Raw genomic sequence first — 20,539 nt, forward strand, 5'->3', positions numbered from 1 at the left:
TGTTAGTAATTTTGCCAATTAGATTAACAAACCAAGGAATTCATTATAAATTGACCAATGCAACAATTTTGAGATAAAATGTTACCAAATTAAATTAAAAAACTAATTAAAACTGCAATTCATTAGTTTACCATACTAATTAAAATTATTGTAACAATCTTGAAGAAAAAATTATAACCAAATTTGATTAACAAAGCAACTAATACATTGAATTCATTAACCTTTCCATTTAAATTTTAAAAATGGTGTAGGCCTATAGCTATTTCAAAAAAAAGTGTTTCAAAAGTAGATTAAAAAATCAATTAAATCTTATCATATTGATTAAAAAAAATTAAAAAAATATAAAAATGATTGTGAGAGTATCAAGTATCTACCAAAGAAAAAGATATTAACAACCATTCAAATCTTATAATATTAATTTTAAAAATATTAAATCAAATATGAGAATGATTGTTATAGTGTAAGATGTGAATCAAAGAAAACAAATTAGAATACAAAAGAAAGATGACGATAAAACTTTATGATTTTTATTCTCTACCATGAGAAAAGTCTTCTCAACACCTACATAAAATTGTTAATTAACACAAAACATTTGAATAATAGAAAACACCAACAACTAAAGAACAAATTTTATAGTAAATAAGAGAAAAAATAACATATTTACCTGAGAAGTTAGTAGCTTTTGAGATTGAAGAAGAATAAAAATATGAGTATATATAATAGAAATTTATGAGCAAATCAAAAGATTTTTGACATTAATATATATTCATTAGCAACGAGCAATTATCATTTATATACAAAAACCGTTACTCATTAGCAATTAGCATTTATAGGAGTAAATGATAATCAAATCAAACAAATGAATTATTAATCATCATTAACTAAAATAGTGTAATATTACCAAAAATGATATGAGAATAATTTTTCTCATTAAAGGTTACCAAAAATAAGAAGTTATGTAACTAAGGTTTATAAAAAATATGATAATTTTTTTTTATCAAATGTAATGAAAAGTGAAATGTCATACCAATAAAATTATTAAAAATAGATCGATAAAATAATTAGTGTAAGATAAAAAAAATCACAATTACTTAACAATTAGCTAGTGTTATGTTAATAAAAGGAAAAACATAAAAATAATTTTCTTTATCAAATATAAATAAATAAAATTATAACTATAAATTATTAAGTATTAATATATTACTACTAAAAATTAGTAAATTTATTAAAAAGACTTTTTATAATTCAATTTGTCTCAGCAAATTATTTTTAGTAGGAGATAAAAAAATCATAAATAAAAATATAATTAGTATTTTAGCATTTTTTATTATGGTATTTTATAAATATAGATCAAAAAAAGGAAAGCTCTTCTCCTTATATTTATTGTCAAATTTAAATTTTTACCACCAAAGAAATGAAAAAGGAAAGTTTATAAATTGTAATCAAAGCAATTAAAGTAATTCTTCTTTTAAGTAGATTATTGGCCAATTAATTTTGACAAATGAAAGAATTTTAAAGAAGAAAAAGACGAGAACCAATCATATGTTGCCAAGTGTCAATTTCTCAATCCATTGGAAAAAACATCCTGCTTTATATATATATATATGCTTTATATATATATATATGCTTTATATATATATATATATATATGCTTTATATATATATATATATATATATATATATATATATATATATATATAAAGCATATATATATATATAGTAGATAAGAAAATTAATTTTAGCTTTATGACAGCCATTACGTAGTTCATTATTTTATAGTAATTGTTATAATTAAACCATTTTTTTATTAGGTTTACCAATAATTATTATTGGAAATTTAAAAGGAGTTTTTAATATGCCATTAATATTAAAATTCTTTTGAATTGACCATAAATCACTATTATAGTAATTTATAATGTTGACCTTTCTTATCAGTTATCACTATCACTTACTATTTCTGATAAAAAAAAATTAGAATTTGAATTTGAATATTATCTTTCGAACAACAAAAGAAAAGGTAAAAAAACCATCAAAAGCAAACATAAAAATATCTAAAAGCAAAAGAAAATATTTTTTTTCTATTCTATTGTTAGAATTCAAAGACTGTAATGTGTATCAATAAAGGTAAATTATAAACATTAGATTTTTTAAGATTTGATAAAGATAGAGATTGAAATTCTTATCAAGCTTTTTTAAAATATCAATAATCATTCAATAAAAAATATTATAAATTTATATATAATTTAACAATTATGCATAACATTTGTTATTATCTAATAAAAATTAAAAATTGAGGACGATTGTTAAAGAAAATAATTAAAAAAAAACAGTATTTATTTATACTTAATGTAATATGAAAACAAAATATAGTGTATTATATATAATTAAAAATAAATTAATAAAATCATCGTTTTTTTTAGAATACTAATATACAATTTTTATATTAAATTTTTTTATCAGTTTATGTTGTATAAAATTTGTAATACATAGATATGTTTGTGTCCCTAGATATATAAAATATGTAGTATTTAAAAATTTATATAGATTATATAGAATTTTTATAATTATTAATTAGATTTTTTTAAAATAAAATCAATAAAAAATTTAATTTTAATAAAAAATTTAAATGAAAACCTGTAACGCGCGGGTCTAACGCTAGTTAATATATACATTTATGGATAAATTAGTCTCGAATTCGGTGATTATGGTCAGCTAATTCCATTTTGATAAATAAGCTTACAAGAGACATATTAACAATTAAGGGGACAAATTAACAATTAACGGGACAATTAACTTATAATTTGGATTCCTCAAAAAAAAAACTTATAATTTGGAATTAGGTGGTGTGGCCTAATGGTGGGGTTTTCTCCCATGAGTTGGAGGTTTTAGGTTCAAGCATCCACACTTAAATTTTAAGAGATTTAATCTCTTGAGGGTCACACATTGGGCCCCATTGATAATATGGTGGCATTAAAATTTCTAACTATTAACACCTGAAACTATAGCAGTCGATTTTTATTTAAGGCAAATAAAAAACTTATAATTTGAGAAATAAATTGTCAAAATAGAGTAATTTGACCATAGTCGTCACTAACTTTACTGATTTATCCATAAAATTAATTTATGTGGTATTTGCACTAGAGGTGTGCAAAACCGAACCGAAAAATCAAACCAAACGACAAATTTGGTTTGGTTCAGTTTAAGATTGCAAAGAAATTTTGATTGGTCGGTCCGGTTCATTTTTTAGTAAAAAAAAAATTTTAGACAAGTTTTCATGTAAACCGAACATAAATAACCAAATCGAACCAAAAAACCGACCGAACCGCCGAATTCGGTTCGGATTGAAAAATATTTTTTTCACTAAAATTTTTATTAGGTTTGGTTTTAAAAAAAAAACTAAAATTTGATTTGCTTCGAACCGAATGCACACTCCTAATCCTCACATTACTTGCAAGTTGATAGAGCAAATTGTTAAAAAAAACAGCCTTGATTGTTGTTAAATTAATTTGAGTAAATTATTATGAGGCCTCTTATGTTTGATGTAATTCGCACTTTAGTCCCTCCTGATTAAAAATTAAATGATATGACCTCTCCGTTTTATTTATGTCAACGGTGAGGAAAAATTAAACGAAATTAATAACAAAAACAAAATTAAGGAACGAAATCGTTGGAAAAAAGAAAAGTGAGTGACTAAATAATTTTGTTGATTTCGTTGACTAACACCCAAAATAAACAGAAAAATGAAATTGTTGATAAAAATAAATTTAGGAGACTATATCGTTTGTTTTCAAATAATAAATATTAAAATATGAATTATGTCAAATATGAAGGAGTCATAGTAATTTGCTCAAATTTTGACAGTATATTCGTTGCTACCATAAGCCCGTGAAACCACTTTTAGAATTAATAATAATTATTTAGTAGTTAAAATCATGCAATTAATAAAATGGGCTTAAAATTAGTTAAATATGGTGATAACAATTGAGTAAGTTACATAAGTGTACAAAAAAGTAGTTGACTTTTCATGCGGTGCAATCAGTACAAAAACAATTAACATGCGGTACAAATTTCCAACAAAATATTACATTAAATACCCACTATGACGTCAGCAGGCCTAACGCGCGCGTCAGGCCTGCTGACGCATGAGCATGTGCACCAGCTGTGCTGGTGCACATGCTCCACTGACCCGCGGGTGACGCGCGGGTCAGCTACCCTATCCTCTTTTTTTAAATCAATTTCTTTCTTTAGTTATTTATTTATTTAATATTTAAATTTGACCTCACATTGATTTATCTAATTTTTTTCATCTTACTTATTTATTTTCTTATTTAATATTTAAATTTCAAAATACTAATATTTATTTACTTATTTAATTTTAATTTTAATCTTAAAATATATAAAATTTTAAATTTTAAAAATATATAAAAAATATTTTTTCTGTCTCATAAAAATAGAAAAAGTTGGCATTTTTTTGTCATATAAAATTTTTTAAAGCCATATTTATTGTTAATTAAATATAAATTTTTTGATAAGTTTTTGAGAGATAAAAAAATATTAATAATAAAACTTAAAAAAAACTTAAAAAGTAAGGAAAAAGTTTCGAACGAAGAATATGTATCAATTATGTACTATAAATGTATCAGTTATGTACTGTATATGTATTAACGATGTATCAAATATATATCGGACATGCATCAAATATATTTTTCAAATACCTTTTGTATGTATCAAATATACATCATTTGATTCAATTAAAATGATAAAAATAAAAAAATAACAATTTAAAATTTTAAAAATTTAATTAATTCAATTAATTAAACTTCATTTTACTACATCTAAAAAAATGTATATAGTAAATATATATGTAAAGCATGTGTTAAAATTTTCGATAAGTTTTTTAGACGTATAAAAATATTAATAATAGAACTTAAAAAAAGAAATAAGAAGTAAGGAAAAGATTTCAAATAACGAATATGTATCAAATATGTATCAGATATGTATTTGATATCTATTGGAGATGTATCAAATATGTATCGGATATTCATCAAATATATTTTTCAAATACCATTTGTATGTATCATATATGCATCGGTTGATTCAATTAAATTTTTGACAAGTCTCTGATATATATAAAAATATTAGTAATAGAACTTAAAAAAAGACATAAAAATAAGAAAAAGGTTTCAAAAAATGAATATGTATTAAATATGTATTGGAAATATTTTAAATGTCTTTGTATGTATCAAATTGATTAAGCTTCAATTTACTACATATATAATTCACTTCTTTATCCAAGATTTTTTTAAAATATTAATATTAGTACTTTTTAATTAATTCAATTACGCATATTTATTAAATTAAATTAATATTAATATTTTTAAATTTATATAGAGCAAATTATTTTCGATAAGTTTTTGAGATGTATAAAAATATTAGTAATAGAATTTTAAAAAAAACATAAAAAGTAAGGAAATATATAAATAATACTTTTAAATTTAAAAAAGACATATAAATAATGGAATTTTAAAATAGATTATTTTTATTATAATTGAAATAAATAAATATATAAATAATTATATTTAAGAGGAAATATATAAATAAAATAAAAAATATATTTAATGTCTTTTCAATTGTTCAAATTGAGCAATCCAAAAGAGCTGTGTCTTTTGAATTGTTCAAATTTGAACAATTCATATTTCACTGACCCGCGGCCTGACGCGTGCGTCAGACCTTCTGACGCACGTGCTAACGTCAGCGCGCAGTGATGCGCGTTGACTCAGTCAACAAATACGTATTAATTGTAATATTTTTACTTTTTTTAATAAAGATGTACTCCCTCCGTCCCAATAGAGTTGTCCACTTTGCCTTTATCACACAGTTTAAGAAAAGCAATTATTGTTTGTGGGTTTTGTGAATTTTTACTTACTTTTCTTGTCATACCCCTATTTAATATAGGGCCCACTTGCCATTTACTTTCAATTTTTTCATTAGTGGATTTTAAATAGGGGTAATATAGAAAAATTAAGTGTAAAAGTTAGTTACTTTTTGAAAGTAGACAAGGATTTTGGGACAAAAAAATTTCTCAAAGTGGACAACTCTATTGAAACGGAGGGAATAAATTTTTAGAGAAAATTGGTGATTATATAATGTGGGCCTAAAAAGTGTCCACTTCTGTAATTATTCCATAAAAATTTGATGAAGGGTGGAGCGAAATATTATTTGAAATTATCATAATTGTCTCCGCATAGTATAGCTATGACTACCACAATGGCGGTTGAAAAGACCACCTCCACATGCGCATAAATTGCTTTAAGCTAAGCAGAAGAGCCAGTCATCTTCACCTGAAAAAATGAAACAAGAAAATCCAAACCCAAAAAAACATCCTCACAAAATTGCATATCAGCTACCAATTAATCATCTTTCACCGCCATATGTTGAGACATTTACAAGCACAAAAACAATGTCAATAAGATTTTTAACTACATAAGAAAATTTAGAATGCAGCAAACAAAATTACAGTGAAGCTATTTACCTTTGATTTTGTGGTGTCTGGGTTCTGGTCTGACAAATCTAACCTCACAGGGGCGATTAGTGTTATACCACACTGCTGTTTGAAAAGTTTGGAGTTCTTCAGAAGAAGAATCTATGACTTTCGCCTTAAAGGTTATAAATAACTCATTCGTCTTGTGATTAGCCTTCTTAATGCCAACATATTCCAGCTTTTGCTTCTACAAAAATTTAAGCTATCTACACGAATTAGATCTAAAAAAATGACAGAAAATTATCACTAAATGAAGAGGAAAACCAAACCTTATCATCAGCCTTGGCATTATAAAAATCAATGGCCAAGCGAGCTGCTATAGGGACTCCTGTTGTATAGTACTCGTCTGCGTCCTTGCTATGAAGGTCGATAGGATAAACCTTACCCACACACTTCTCGGGAATTAGGTCGGGATCATATGAAAACACTAATTAAAACAAAACCCTAATTACACATTAATTAATGAAATAATCGCTGAAAAGGTAATAGTAAGAAAGAAACCCTAATTACTTGATATTTGAAAACCATGGCATGATAGACCCAAAATCGCTTCCTTTCTTCTTCATTATCGAAAATTTTCTCGGAATCATCCTCGGAATCATCGCCACCAGTGTCTTCCTCATCGCCAGCATCAGTTTTTGCCTTCTTCAGAGGTGATTCAGCGACGGGTATATCACCGTCATTATAGCTGTCCTCTTCTTCCCAATCCGGCGGAGTAGGGCAGCGATCATATTCAGATGGATCTACAATAGGCCCCCATATCATCGGCCAATTTAACATCTTCCGATAAATTATTTCAAACAAACTGTTGATGGTGTAAACAAAAGGATATCCCTGCAGCCGATGTGAAATCATTAAAAGCGTATTGAACAAAGGATCACTTTCACCCCTGAACTTGCGTCAAAGTATCAAAAAAAGTCCAAAGCTGGAAAACCGAATCACTTATACCATGAACTTGTCAAAACCGGCTCAAAAAGTCCCTTATGCTTATGTGGCATCTTAATTGGAGAGTGGGTTTTTTAATTAATATTTTATTTCCTAATTAATCTCAATTAAATCTTAATTAAGCACAATTCAATCTAATAAAATTACATTTAATCCCTAATTAATTTAGGGGTCTTTTTAGACTTTTTATTAAAAAAAATTCACTTTTTTCCGTTCCGGCGAGGAGGAGGAGCCTCCTCGCCGGAATTTCAAGAACAGATCCTCAGGTCCTCACCTGAGGATCTGTTCTTGAACAGATCCTCACCTGAGGATCTGTTCTTGAACAGATCCTCACCTGAGGATCTGTGACCCGCGGATCTGGAAGAATAGACCCGCGGGTCTGTATTTTATAAAAAAAAATAAAAAAAATAATTTTTTTATGTATATTAAAAAATTAGGGTTAATTTTTTAATATTTTAATTTTGGGGGTTAATTAATTAATTCCGATTTTAAATTTTGGGGATTAATTTGTTATATATTAAAAATTAGAGGGTTAATTTGTTGTTTTAGATTTTAAAATAATGGGGATTAAATTATACTTTTTTAATTATTAGGTCTTAATTTGTAATGTTTAAAAAAAATTAGGACCATTTTAAATTTTTTTCTATCAAAAACCACCCTGGGCAACAAAACCACTATGAAAAAACGGAGAGTGTAGTACACTCTCTTAGGTGAGAGTGGGGAGGGGGATTTTTGACCCGTTTTACACAAGTTCAGGGTATAATTGATCCCTTTTTCCAGTTCTAGACTTTTTTGATATTTTGACGCAAGTTCGGGGGTGAAAGTGATCCTTTGTTCAAAGCGTATTTATACCATAACCGGCAAACGGTAAGGTATCCAAAACAACGCATAACCCTAAAAAATACTCCATATTTTTAATGGTTTTTTATACTAGTTTCGCATTACGTGCGATGCACGTGGCTCGTAACATAACTCGTCAATGAACATATTAAATAATTAACTTAATTTTATTAATAATATCTTTAAAATTATAATATATAAATTTAAATAATAATATATTGACCAAATACAGTATTTTAATTTTGTTGTTCAACAAACTAAAAGATAAGCATTCCTACTCATTTGAAGACAATTTAGCTGTTTTTTACATACTAAAAATTAAATTGAAGATAATGTAGCTACCTATTCTAATTAGGACTTTTAATTACAATAGTGATTAATTAAATAACTAATTAGCTAATGACTATAAAACCTTTATTTAGTAGTAAATTAAAAAGGATTATTGAGTAAATTTGTCTGCCCCCTACCATCCGTGCTTTTATACATAGTATAGATAGATATCACCACATCTTTTAAAATCTATTTTAATAATATTTTTTAATTTTTACTTTTAACTCTAACCATTTGTCCAAATTAAAATAAAAAATATATCAAATATATTATTTATATTATTTCAATTCACATTTTTATCAAAATAAATTTTAAAAATAGAATAATATGAGAGATTTATTTAAATTTTTTTCCGCTCTAATTTGAACATTGACTAGAACTGAAAGTGAAATTAAAAGATGTGTTAGAATTGAAAATGTAGAAAGATGTGGCTATAAATAAAAAAAGATAGGATATTTTTTAGTCTTTAATTTTTTTGGGGAATGGCGACAAATATGCCTCTATCGTTTAAGGTATGGAGCAAGTAAGCACTCTTTGAATTTCATATCTCAATTAAGCCGTTAACGTTTTAAAATCAGAACATATAAGCCCCTTCGTTTAACAACGATAATAAAACGTTAGTTTCTGACTACGTGGAATATCCACATCATTTTCCGCGTGACCAAATGAAAGCAAATATGACCTTATGGTTTAAGATGAAAATAAGACCTTTATGAATTTTCGATCCCAGTTTAGCCCCTGGAATTTCAAAATCAACACATCAAAACCCCTTTATTTAACATCGTTAACGGAATGCTCTGTCATTACTCCATGGGTACGTGAAATGTCCATATCATTAATATCTCAGATAAAAAAAATCATGTAACTTACTTTCATTTAAAGTTTAAATATTATTTTATTTTTCAAGTAAAATTTTAGAAACTCTTTTAGCCATTTTTTTCATATTTTATATTCTCTTCGGCTCTTCTCCTTTTTTTTTATTAGTTTTCCACCGTATTTACCACGTCTTTTTACTTTTATTGCATCATTTTACAACCATTATTTCTTCGTCCCTTCGAATCTAAATAGATTCGAAGTAATAAACACATCATACGTATGTCTGTTCGAATCCAGTTGGGTTCAAAACAGACAACGAATAGACGTATAGTTTATAAGAAAGAATTATAAGCATCATTTGTCTGAAGCCCCCATATGGAAAAAGTTTGAAAAGATCTCTAAAATTTTATTTAAAATATAATTTTTTTTTAACTTAAAAATGAGTAGGACACGTGGAAAATATTATCTGAAATATTGAATAATATAAACATTCTGCGTAAGCATGAAGTAACAATATAGAACGTTTCATTTACAATATTAGATAAAGGTGTTTGGATGTGCTTATTTTAAAACGTTAAGGGTTTAGTTGAGATTGAAAATTCATAAACGGTCTATTTGCTCCCGCCGTAAACCATAAGGATATATCTTCTCCCCTCTTAAACCATAAGGGCATATTTGTCCTTTTTGTCCACGTGGAATATGACATGGGCATTCCATGTAGGCCGAAACTAACGTTTCGTTAACACTTTCAACATATACAATTAATATATGCTAGACAACGTTTTTAAAATTTTTCCAAACGAAAAAAATGTCAATTTAATATTCAGGGTACAATTAAAACACAAAAATATACAATTGGGTAAAATTGATCAGTTCTCAACGTTAGAGTATAATTAAAGAGGGGTCAAAAGATCGGAATTTTTTTGAGGCATTAGACTTAATTTTTTTGATAAAGCAGTCTCATTTTTGACAAGGTTGGTATTTTAGGAGTCAGCCAAGATTGGAATGTCCTTTTACTCAATTTTTTTATTATTTATAATATATTTAAAAATGATTATAATGCATTTGATAAATAATAGTAATCATTTTATTAAAAATAACATAAATATACAAATCACTAACATTATCAATTTAGATTTTTTTTGTCCCTTCAAAATTATTGTATTTTGGCGCCAGTTATTAACCTCCACTATATAGATAGAAATCTCAAGCGTCGTAATGGCGCGAAAATCCCTTGTCTGTCTCTCGCGCTCTTCTCTTCCCATCTCCCATGGCCAGCTTAGGGTTCCGTCGTCCTCAATTCTCCGAGGTAACAAAACCCTAACAACTTTTAATTTTATTTCTACCGTTTTTATTTATTATCTTTCAGTTATTGAAGTTAAAACCCTAACAAATTATGATTTTCCCTTTCCTGATTTGAATTGAAATTTATTTCAGGATTTAGCTTGGTTACCTGCATGGCTTCAAAATCCTCTAACTGAATCATCCGCTAATCAAACAAAAGAAACCCTAACTAATTCCAGCATTGATTTAGAACCTTTTTCAAGAGAAGATTGTAGAAACAATAATTTCAAGTTGCATTTATCTGGAGATTATGATGCTTCACAAATTAGCACATCTCCATCCCCAAGAAATGTAAGTTTCGATACTATTTTGCTACTTATTTCAGTGTTTCGTTTTAAATTTAACTAACGGTTTATAGTATTTTAATTTATTTTGGAATGTTGGTAATTTTAGAAGCTTGTCCTAATTTGTGTCTTATTTTATGTTTGCTTAGGTAGTTCATTTTTGTTTGCGTCTTTCTTTAGATGGTGAATCACAGGAAAGCAAAAGCCATGATTTGAATATGTCACAACCTTTAGGTCAAAGGACTGAGGCTTCGGCTGGCTCCTTGCAAGAGAGATTGTGTCCTTCAAAAGCTGTAGGGGATGTTCATCTGCAATCTCCGAGCCAAAATGAAGAAATCGGGGGGCGAAATGGAGAACATCTTTGTGCGACTCCTTCATCTCTTACCTATTGTAAGGATAATCTAGAGAGACGTATCAAAGATGCTGATGTTAATGATGCTATTGAACTTTCAATAGCTGCGTCTGAAGCATTGGTTATACATGAATTGATGGGCAGTGCGTCAACTTCGGAAGTTGTGTCAACAGGAGCTATACTTGAAGCTGCACTCCAGGTTAAGCAGGCTAGGTTGGAGGCTTTAGAAGGTGTAAACTGCTGCTCGTCTGATGGAATTGATGAGATTGATGTTCTTTCAGACTTAGATGACTCCATTATGGAAAATGCCCTTCTAGATGTAGGGATTTCTTTCAGCGACGCTGATGATCGGCGTGCTTGTGATTCAGATGTTTCTCAAGTCAAAGACACTCCTGTGGACTGTCATTATGATCATAATATTGGATCCAAACATGTGCAACAGGTGGTTCATTGTGATAATATACCCAATGACTCAGCTTTGGGTTTGGATAACTTTAAGACAGGAAGCCTACTTGGCCCCCTTCCAAATGAGCTAACTGATGCAACCTCACAGATTCCCGTGGTGGCGAAGGTAATTTTTTATTTTAATAGCCGTCACCAGATAGAATTATATATCCCAAGTGCACATTAGCAAAGTTGGGTTTCTAAGCTTAGCACTTTTTAGAATTGGCGCCTAATCCCTCTCTTTCATATGAAGCAATCCATTCATTTTTCATAGTATTGACTTTTTTGTGATGAATGTTTCAGTCTCCAGTTGATGTAACTTTATCTCCTGATCAAATATCTGAAAATTGTGGTAAGCTTATCTTCTCTCTTTCTACTTGCTTCCTTTGTAAATTTTGGAAGATATACGTGAGCATTAAGTTCTTTTTCCCCCGTGCAGAAGAAGAAGAGGAAAAATGCTCTTCAGTTGCACATAATTTTAGGAGCCGCTGGTTGGGTGGCTGGACGGTGAAAGTGAGTACTAATTTAATCTCAGTCCTTTTGAACTTCTCTTTTCCTCTAAATCTCTAGCAATCTTTTACTAGGCACGTTCTTTTCTGATGAGCAGTCTTTTATCTTGATCTAGTGTATGGATAATCTTACATGCATTGCATTTGGGAAAATTGCAAGAAAGTTGGTTTAATTAATTTGCTAATTCTTATTTGACTATAAGGAAAAGAATCCTACTCTAAGGAACTTTGGGGTTCTTAAGGATCCAGCTTTCTTTTACCAGCTCATATTTGTACCTAAATTTTCTTCATAAATTACCCTGATGATGATTCCATCTTTTTGTTTACTCAATTTCTGTTCTTTTAGCACTTGTAATTGTTTTAGATGTGCCTTTCAGATTCACCATGTTTGGTCTATGATTCTTAGAGATATAGATCAACTGTTTGTTGATAAAATCCGTATTTAACGCAATTCTTGTTGAATGTCACTCTAAGAAATCTCTGTTTGAGTATGTATATTTACATGATACTTGAATGGCATGATTTATTCTATCTTTCCAACTGCTTCGTTCTCTTCTTGCTGGTTATTGATTCTTTTTCTTTGTTCAATTTTCCTCTTGAAAGGGAGCAGAGGCTTCTGCAAATTTGAAGCGGAGAGACACCAAATGTGTACCAAATTTTTTTGATTACGAGACGAGTTTTCTCTCTGAATCTGCTGCAGATGCAAACTCTTTTGTACAAAAATGTGTAACTGGGTCCAAAATTGCTTCACAGTCTAGCATACCCTTTGAAGGTGTACTCAACAAGGCTGATGCAGGGGTTTCTTTTTTTGAAGAGGTTAGATCTTCTAACCAATCATTGGTGGATCCTCTTTGCTCAGTGGTTCCATGCAGTATTTCTTCAGCAATTGCTAACTCTCTGTTGACTCAAAATAAAGATGACAGAGAAGTTGATGCTAAATGCTCCAGTACCAAATCAGAATTTAGAATAGAAAATTTTCAGAGGATGTCAAACATAAGTCAAGAATCTAGCTGTGTGAATAAGGAAGCTATGCCAACAAACACTGGTGAATATTGCAGGGCACCAGTTCGAAGGCATCTGGCTTCACTAAAGACTTACAGCACGTTGTTGCCAAAGCATAAAAACCTCTTGAAGGGACAAAAAGTTGACCAAAATGAACTGTTGCCATCAGAACATGTTGGAGAATGGATTTCACTTAATGGCTCTTTTGATCAGAGGAATATTAAACCTCTTACGTATGAATTCCAAAATTTAGTTGATAGAGATCACACTCAAAATCAGGAAATCAATGTATCCACATGTCCTGTCCCAAATTATGATGAACCTGCAAAAGATGCTGAAAGGCAGCTTCAGTATTCAGGGAAGAAGAGGTCACCTCTAGTTCTAAACCGAAGGACACGCTGTCGTGTGCAGCCTTCTGAACATATTGTCAGAAACATACTTGCAGATAGACAGCCTGAACAGATTGTAGCACAAGGAACTCTAAGTAACTCTCTTCAGGGAAAGGCATTTCAAAAGAGGAAATATAAGTCGCAAAGTGCTCATAGCCCTCCTAATGTGCTTGGAAAGCGAGTTACCTTCGCAGAGGTTGAGATTGAGCTCCAGCAAACAAACAAAAGTTTAAAGCCACAAGCTTCACAAAAAAATTGTAAGATTGCACATTTGCTCTATTGATTGTCTAACTACGCTTTCTTTTACTCCCTTCAAGTCATCAATTCATTTTTTTTCTTCTGCTCTTTCTTATAAATATTTTTTTGGCTTAGTTTCCGCGATCAGAGCTAATAAAAGGTCCAAAACTTCCAAGATGCGGAGTGAATCTCGGACTCAAGATGTGAAGAGTCTTTTCACAGGTCATACAAAGGACGCGAAAAGATTGATATTTCATGGTCAACAGTTCTTGCTCACTGGTTTTTCGAGTCAAAAGGAAAGGGAAATTGTTGGACTAATTCAAGACCATGGTGGGATGGTTCTCTTGGATGTCCCATCTCCACCTTCAAATTATAGAGCCAAGAGAAATGCTCGATCTGATTTCCAACACCATCCTATTATTATATGTCCCAAGAAGGTTTGTTTGTCAATCATTTCTCTTTTACCCTTATGTCTTGTCTTTTCCTCTATCCTATCTCATACATCACTGGATAAAGCATATTTAGAAGGAAAAGAAGTCATGTAAGAAAACTTGCACTAAATTCTGGTGCTGAAGCGGAAACATAGTGCTGATTTGGTCCTCTCATGTTTGCTTTTATACTTTGATTGGTAACTCTAAAGCAGATTCTGGTTGATTGTCAACCTGTCTGACTGACCAACCCTAGCTATTATCAACCTATTTAAGTACTTTGCTCAATCAAGAATTATACTAATAGTTTTTGGAATTTTGAAAAGCTTTTTGTTGCATAGTATTTTAAATATGCCATCTGAACTTTTTACTCAGCATCTGTGATTATTGCTTCCATGGAATATGCTTCTTATTAAAGATTGCAAGCACTCATTCATTATGTTTGTTAATTTATTGCCAGCTACAAACTACCAAGTTCTTGTACGGATGTGCTGTAAAAGCCCTCATTGTAAAAGTAAAATGGCTTTCTGATTCAGTTGCAGCTGGTTCCGCTGTACCCCCTGAAAAGTAAGACTAAATCAGAACTCTCTGTTTGCAATATTCAGCTGCATTTAAAAATGTTGTACCTTCTGTTATTGAGAATGTTAGCAAGTTTATTGAAAAAGATAAATATTATAGAAATTGCACTTAATGAATTATAAATGATAAATGAATGTGAATTCAGTCTTGATGAGTGTTCTTAGGCATGTCCGCATACATTTATTTAGGAAATAAAAATAGAAAAGAGAGGGAGAGGAGGAAATTAAGGATATGTGAAAATACTGAGGAAGGAGCTCTTAGAACAGTTCCTTTTTGTGGCTTATGAATCACGGTTGATCTTTTTAGATACATGATTTTATCAAATCGGTCTGGTCTGCCATACACAAGATTTGGAAAGTTGAGTCACCATGGTGAAACCAAGCGTACTTTTGACAGCATAGGGATCATGCTCCACGGAAAGCACAGTTTCTGCACCAAATTGGCAATTATAATCAAGGTAAAGCCATACAGCTGTCTCTGAATTTAAATTTTCAGTTGCAGTCTGGCTAAAAATGTTCAACTTTGTTTCAACTGCTCAGCATGGAGGTGGGCAGGTGTTCAAAACTCTCCAGAGGTTGTTACAAAGTCTTGACACTGAGAAGATTTTAATTGGAGCTATTGTTGCTGAAGACGAGAGTAGAGCGTCGCGTCACTTGAGACACTACGCCTCGGAGAGAAAAATACCCATGATGGCGAGTTCTTTTCTGCCCTTTTTCTGTTACTTTTCCTTCTCTCTCTTACTCTTGAAAGTAGGAGCTCTTGACGGCTTGCTGATTGTTTGAGGCTTCCAACATGCCCAACAGGATGTGCTTGCAAATTAGATGAGCAACTTGGATTTTCTCCTTCAATCTTCAACTTCATATTTTGTGATGTGCAGTTGGTATTTTTCTGCAGCCTGCTAGCTGGATAGCAAAGAGCTTACATTTTGGTGAGCTTCTACCTTTTGAAGAAAAGAATGATGCTCCAATATCTGCAACTTCCCCAAATTGGAGCCAAGAGATCTGAAATGTGCATTTTCACTTCAAAAAATGAGGTAATTGTACAGTTGCTTGATAGCTCAACATTTGTCAGTAATATCAAAATATCACATATCAGAGGTAATGATTTTTATATTACTTGTCAAATCAAGAAACGCATCATAAATTAAAACCAGATAGTACATTGTTGTGCATCTTGATACACAATTATCTCATTGCCATGCACTGGACTAGTAGTAAGCCTTATGTATCATCTCAGCCTGGATGACTATTTTTCATACTTCTGAGCACATTGACACTCATTTATACAGTGCTCAATGTTTTCAAGACCTTTGTAAAACTTACATTTGTCATGAATAACTCTTCATTTTTTGAGATTATATCCAGTCTTGATTTCCTTTTTTTATAAGATCAGCCAATTTTCTACACCTTATTTTTTAAGACAAAACCTAGGAAAAATAGAGCATCTTCAAAAGGCTCTTTAAAATAGTTAAACTCATTCATTTTTTTTTAAATTGTCAATAGATTAAAGATCCAGTGAATTCTTTATTATTTTAATTTAGAGTAGAGTCTAGTGAATTCTTTATTGTTTAAATTTAGAGTAGAGTGAATCTGGCTCTCCACGTGCTTCACTTTTGATTTTATCTCATTGATGAGAATTCAAATTTCAAAACAAATTAGTTTTTTTAAAATATTACATTTTCCCTTTTTTATCATAAAAACTATCTAAATAAATGAATATTATTAGTATTTATGAAACATGTTGTCGGATCTTCCTTATTCTCTTTGATTAGAATCCATTCTCGTGAACAAACACAACCCCTACACACAGCTAGGAGACATCGCCCGAAATTGAAAGTTTGATTGTTGGCTCCATTTTAGATACCGATTCCTGGTTTCGAATGGAGCGAATCTCAATGACCAGACGAATCCGCAGCAACATCCAACACAGATAAAAGCATCTAGGAGCCTTCATGTTTATTTATCCAAACATTTGTTACTCTTGCATTATTAGGAACCCCTGCATCCCCGTACTTAATACTTTGAATTCTATTTTTTTCGAATCATCTAAATATCAGGATCACGCTAGAAACTAAATGCGTCATCCCTTCTTATTTATAATTAAACAGAACTTTACATCTTTTCTAAAATATAATATTCATTTATCACCAACTATTATCACAAGTTTTGGTGATTCCAGAAACATAGTTAACATATGGAAATAGATTAGGATTCCCTCAAATTTATTTAAACTTGATGGGTCATGTTGACTTGGATAAAAAAATGTTCAATTTCAGTTAAAATAATCAACACCATTTATTATAAAATCAATAATGTAGATCATTCAACATAATTTATCAAGTTAAAACGAAATTGAGGGAATCTCAATCCTATAGAAATCTATCAAACATGATTGTCCTTGAGGCCGTTACTTAGGGGTCATATTTAGTTTTGGAGAGTACCAATTACAGTCAAAGAATTTTAAAATACCGTAAAACTAAGCTATTTGAGACTATCGTATAGTTTTATCAATAATAATAAGGTTCCCAATTTTATAACAGCTGTTTGATTTCAAAAGGACGCAAGTTTCACTCTATGTCCAGCAACAACTTTAGAGAATATTAATGTTTTTCAAATAGAATATGATGATGGTGTTGGAGATAAACTTGTCTTTGAACTTTCTCGTAAAGATGAGATCAAATATTAAAAAAATATTTTACATTTCTTGGAAGAATTTAAAAAACCAAATATAAAAAGAATTGAAATAGGTTTGACAAATCTGACTTAATTTTGTACTCTGTTCATTTATTTTTAGTAAGGTGGATGATCTTGTGTGCAATAAAAATTATTTATAAAGATAAATAATAAGGATTTTTCATTTGTTTATAAAAATAATTTTTTTTATGGGGCTTGTCATATTTTTTATGTTCAGATATGGGATGTGTTTGCATTATCCATTTCATCTTGGCCGTCTTTATCTTGATTTACAAAAAGTGCAGTCGGAAGAATTTAAGATATGGTTCACGAGTGAGGTGCTATTGAGTATCAAGATAAAGATTGAAATGCTCAAAGCAAAGAGAATTTTACTTTTTATATTATGATTTAAAATTTGATTGTTTGTTTTATGCATGATGCACTGATAAGAAAAAATTATCTTGAAAAATTAAATAAAAATAAATATTGACACTATCTTAAGTTGGTGATAGAATCAAAGAGTAACTTTAAGTTTGCATTTGTAGGAAAGGAAAAGCAGCAAGAGGAGGGGGTTAGTCCAAGTGGAGGATAAGATTAACAGTTGTGCCGTGTCATATTAACAAGCCAATGAGTAAATATTTATTTGTTCTTTTTATCATTAAGTGTCTTTTTTTTTTTCAAAAGTAGGAGTAGATAGATAGATAGTGATAAGTGTACAGATTACAGAAATTGCAAATAGGAAGCCTTAACAGATGAGGCAAGTTCATGAGCTACTGTATTAAAATGACGGCTAACATATTGAACTGTACAATGAGTAAAAAGACTCCGAAGACGCCAAATATCATAACAGATGCCCCAAGTATTGTAATCCGCAATGGTGTTTGAATTAACAACTTGTGAAACTTGCAGAGCGTCACCCTCGAAAATAACATTATGCCAAGAACGTGAAGCAGCCCAATTCAAAGATTCTCGTAATGCCAAAAATTCTAATATTCCGGGATCCCAAATAAACCTAAACTGAGCATGAAAACGAGCAATAATAAACCCGAAAGAATTCCTGGTAATCGCTGCAGTAAACCCACATTTATGAGATGTAGAATTAGAAGCATCATAATTAATTTATCATTAAGTATCTTAGCATGATAAATTATTGATTTGTTTTATGAATGATGCAGCACAACTGTTGCGTTATATAATTATTTGTATTTGATTCAATATCATTTGAAATACAATAAAGAGAGTTGATTCTTGTTTACATGTGTTCTCGTGTGGAGCAAAGTTAAGAGCGAGGGAGTGACTGATTATGATGATTTAGATATAAATATTAATATATATTAAAAAAAATTAATACCTTACACTAATTATATTTCATAACAATAATATGGAATCATGCTAATCAAAAAACTCTAGCCTCTTTTCTCTGAAAAAATTCTAACCGTCTATAGCGCTTTTCTCAATTATTCTTCGGCTATTGTCAATAGTTTAAATATATATTATTGATGGTAGCCATCTTTTCTTTTGTGTTATTAATTTGATAGAATATAATAAGTAGCCAATTTTTTTTATTTTTTTCTTGATGGATTAATATTTATCGACAAAGCGCAAATCCAATTCAAATTTTCATAAATCAAGAATCGAAATAAATTAGAGATCTTTTAACAAAAAAATGAAATTGTTCATGGTAATTATTTTTGTTTCTAATATTATATTTTATTTGTTTGTTTTGAAAATTTTATTTTGTCTTTTTTATGTTCATATATGGTTGATAATTAATACTATCTTGTATGAAGTAATGTTAAAGTTGCTGATGATTCTGGATTAATAATTCATATCTTGTATGAAGTAATGTTAAAGTTGCTGATGATTTTGGATTAAAGTATATAACTTTTTGGAATCAAGAAACTATTAGAAACCATATTTAAATCTTATTATTGATAATGCAACTTGTCACGTTTGAAATTATAAAATTTCCTCAATCATAATTTACCCAAATTGCCAACCACCATCAAATGTCCTTTTTTAAGCTGCCTACGTGAATACACGATGTGATACCAACTGCACAATAAAAAAAATAAAAAATTAGTGCCACCGACTCCCCAAGAAATATTTTAAAAAAACCTCAATCAGTGTTTGTTGCTGTGGCGGTTCATTAAATAACTATTTTTCCTTTTCAAAATTCGTCTTATCATATCATCTCTTATCAAACTCTAAAATCTATGACTAGAGGTAAAAACGAGTCGAAAGAATAATTTAAACTCAACTCGATTAGTTGTATTAATTTTCAAAAATTATATTTTTAATATAAAAAAATCACTAAGTTATTGTTATTCTAAATAATTGTAAAAGTAAGAAAGTAAATTAACTAAATCTTATTGCGCCTAAGGTTTTATCGTATAATGTATTTTGATGCTCGATATCAATTGAGTCAATTTTGAATATTTTTGAAATCAGTTTCGAGTAGATCGTAAGTCGGTTAGAGTTGGTTACACCTCTATACATGACAGTAGTGGAGAAGAAAATAAGAAAAATTCTTAAATAGACTCGGTCTACGACGTCATCCGTGAACTAAGTCAATTATATCATAACACCTCATTAAAATGAGGGTATTCTTGTAATTTCGTTTGTTATTTGCATACATTTTTGAATAATGATATCACAAAAATACCCTCATTTCAATGAGGTGTTATGATATGATTGATTTAGTTCACGAATGACGTGGTGGATTGAGTCTATTTAAAAATTTCTCAAAAGATAAATATAAAAGATAGAATGATAATTCATGTTAAGTCAAAGATGGTGTTTCAAAAATGAATTTCTAAACAAGTTG

The 20,539-nt window shown here is 29.9% G+C and overlaps 2 protein-coding genes across 6 annotated transcripts; one reads left to right on the plus strand and one right to left on the minus strand.

Annotated features, from left to right (window-relative positions):
* Nucleotides 1–6,139: 6,139 nt before the first annotated feature.
* Nucleotides 6,140–7,376, minus strand: LOC126680873 (uncharacterized). The gene is made up of 4 exons (XM_050376130.2): nt 7,052–7,376; nt 6,811–6,933; nt 6,533–6,728; nt 6,140–6,341 (listed from the first exon to the last, which is right to left on the minus strand). Exons 1-4 carry the CDS (start codon nt 7,319–7,321, stop codon nt 6,310–6,312), a joined length of 621 nt encoding a protein of 206 aa, XP_050232087.1. The 5' UTR covers nt 7,322–7,376; the 3' UTR covers nt 6,140–6,309.
* Nucleotides 7,377–10,614: 3,238 nt separating this feature from the next.
* Nucleotides 10,615–18,481, plus strand: LOC126680860 (uncharacterized). 5 transcript variants are annotated; one of them, XM_050376110.2, is made up of 12 exons: nt 10,616–10,781; nt 10,910–11,107; nt 11,250–12,023; nt 12,200–12,248; nt 12,336–12,409; nt 13,009–14,053; nt 14,169–14,470; nt 14,922–15,028; nt 15,347–15,497; nt 15,580–15,732; nt 15,935–16,073; nt 18,258–18,481. In XM_050376110.2, exons 1-11 carry the CDS (start codon nt 10,743–10,745, stop codon nt 16,043–16,045), a joined length of 3,003 nt encoding a protein of 1,000 aa, XP_050232067.1. In that variant the 5' UTR covers nt 10,616–10,742; the 3' UTR covers nt 16,046–16,073; nt 18,258–18,481. The 5 variants fall into 5 exon arrangements, with proteins under 5 accessions (XP_050232068.1, XP_050232067.1, XP_050232066.1 ...); XM_050376111.2 differs by lacking the exon at nt 18,258–18,481 and having other exon boundaries at nt 10,615–10,781; nt 15,918–16,397; XM_050376109.2 differs by lacking the exon at nt 18,258–18,481 and having other exon boundaries at nt 15,935–16,397.
* Nucleotides 18,482–20,539: the final 2,058 nt, after the last annotated feature.

Source organism: Mercurialis annua, linkage group LG5 (assembly GCF_937616625.2).
Source record: "Mercurialis annua linkage group LG5, ddMerAnnu1.2, whole genome shotgun sequence".
NCBI lineage: Eukaryota > Viridiplantae > Streptophyta > Magnoliopsida > Malpighiales > Euphorbiaceae > Mercurialis > Mercurialis annua.

Excerpts from the sequence above, each read along its gene's own strand:
- LOC126680860 (XM_050376110.2), top strand. The coding sequence starts at position 10,743 with ATGGCCAGCTTAGGGTTCCGTCGTCCTCAATTCTCCGAG. Across the intron at positions 14,054-14,168 it reads ACAAGCTTCACAAAAAAATT|TTTCCGCGATCAGAGCTAAT; the intron begins GTAAGATTGCAC and ends TTTTTGGCTTAG. Across the intron at positions 15,498-15,579 it reads AATTGGCAATTATAATCAAG|CATGGAGGTGGGCAGGTGTT; the intron begins GTAAAGCCATAC and ends TCAACTGCTCAG.
- LOC126680873 (XM_050376130.2), bottom strand. The coding sequence starts at position 7,321 with ATGTTAAATTGGCCGATGATATGGGGGCCTATTGTAGATCCATCTGAA. Across the intron at positions 6,729-6,810 it reads ATGCCAAGGCTGATGATAAG|AAGCAAAAGCTGGAATATGT; the intron begins GTTTGGTTTTCC and ends AAATTTTTGTAG. Across the intron at positions 6,342-6,532 it reads CAGACACCACAAAATCAAAG|GTGAAGATGACTGGCTCTTC; the intron begins GTAAATAGCTTC and ends TCATTTTTTCAG.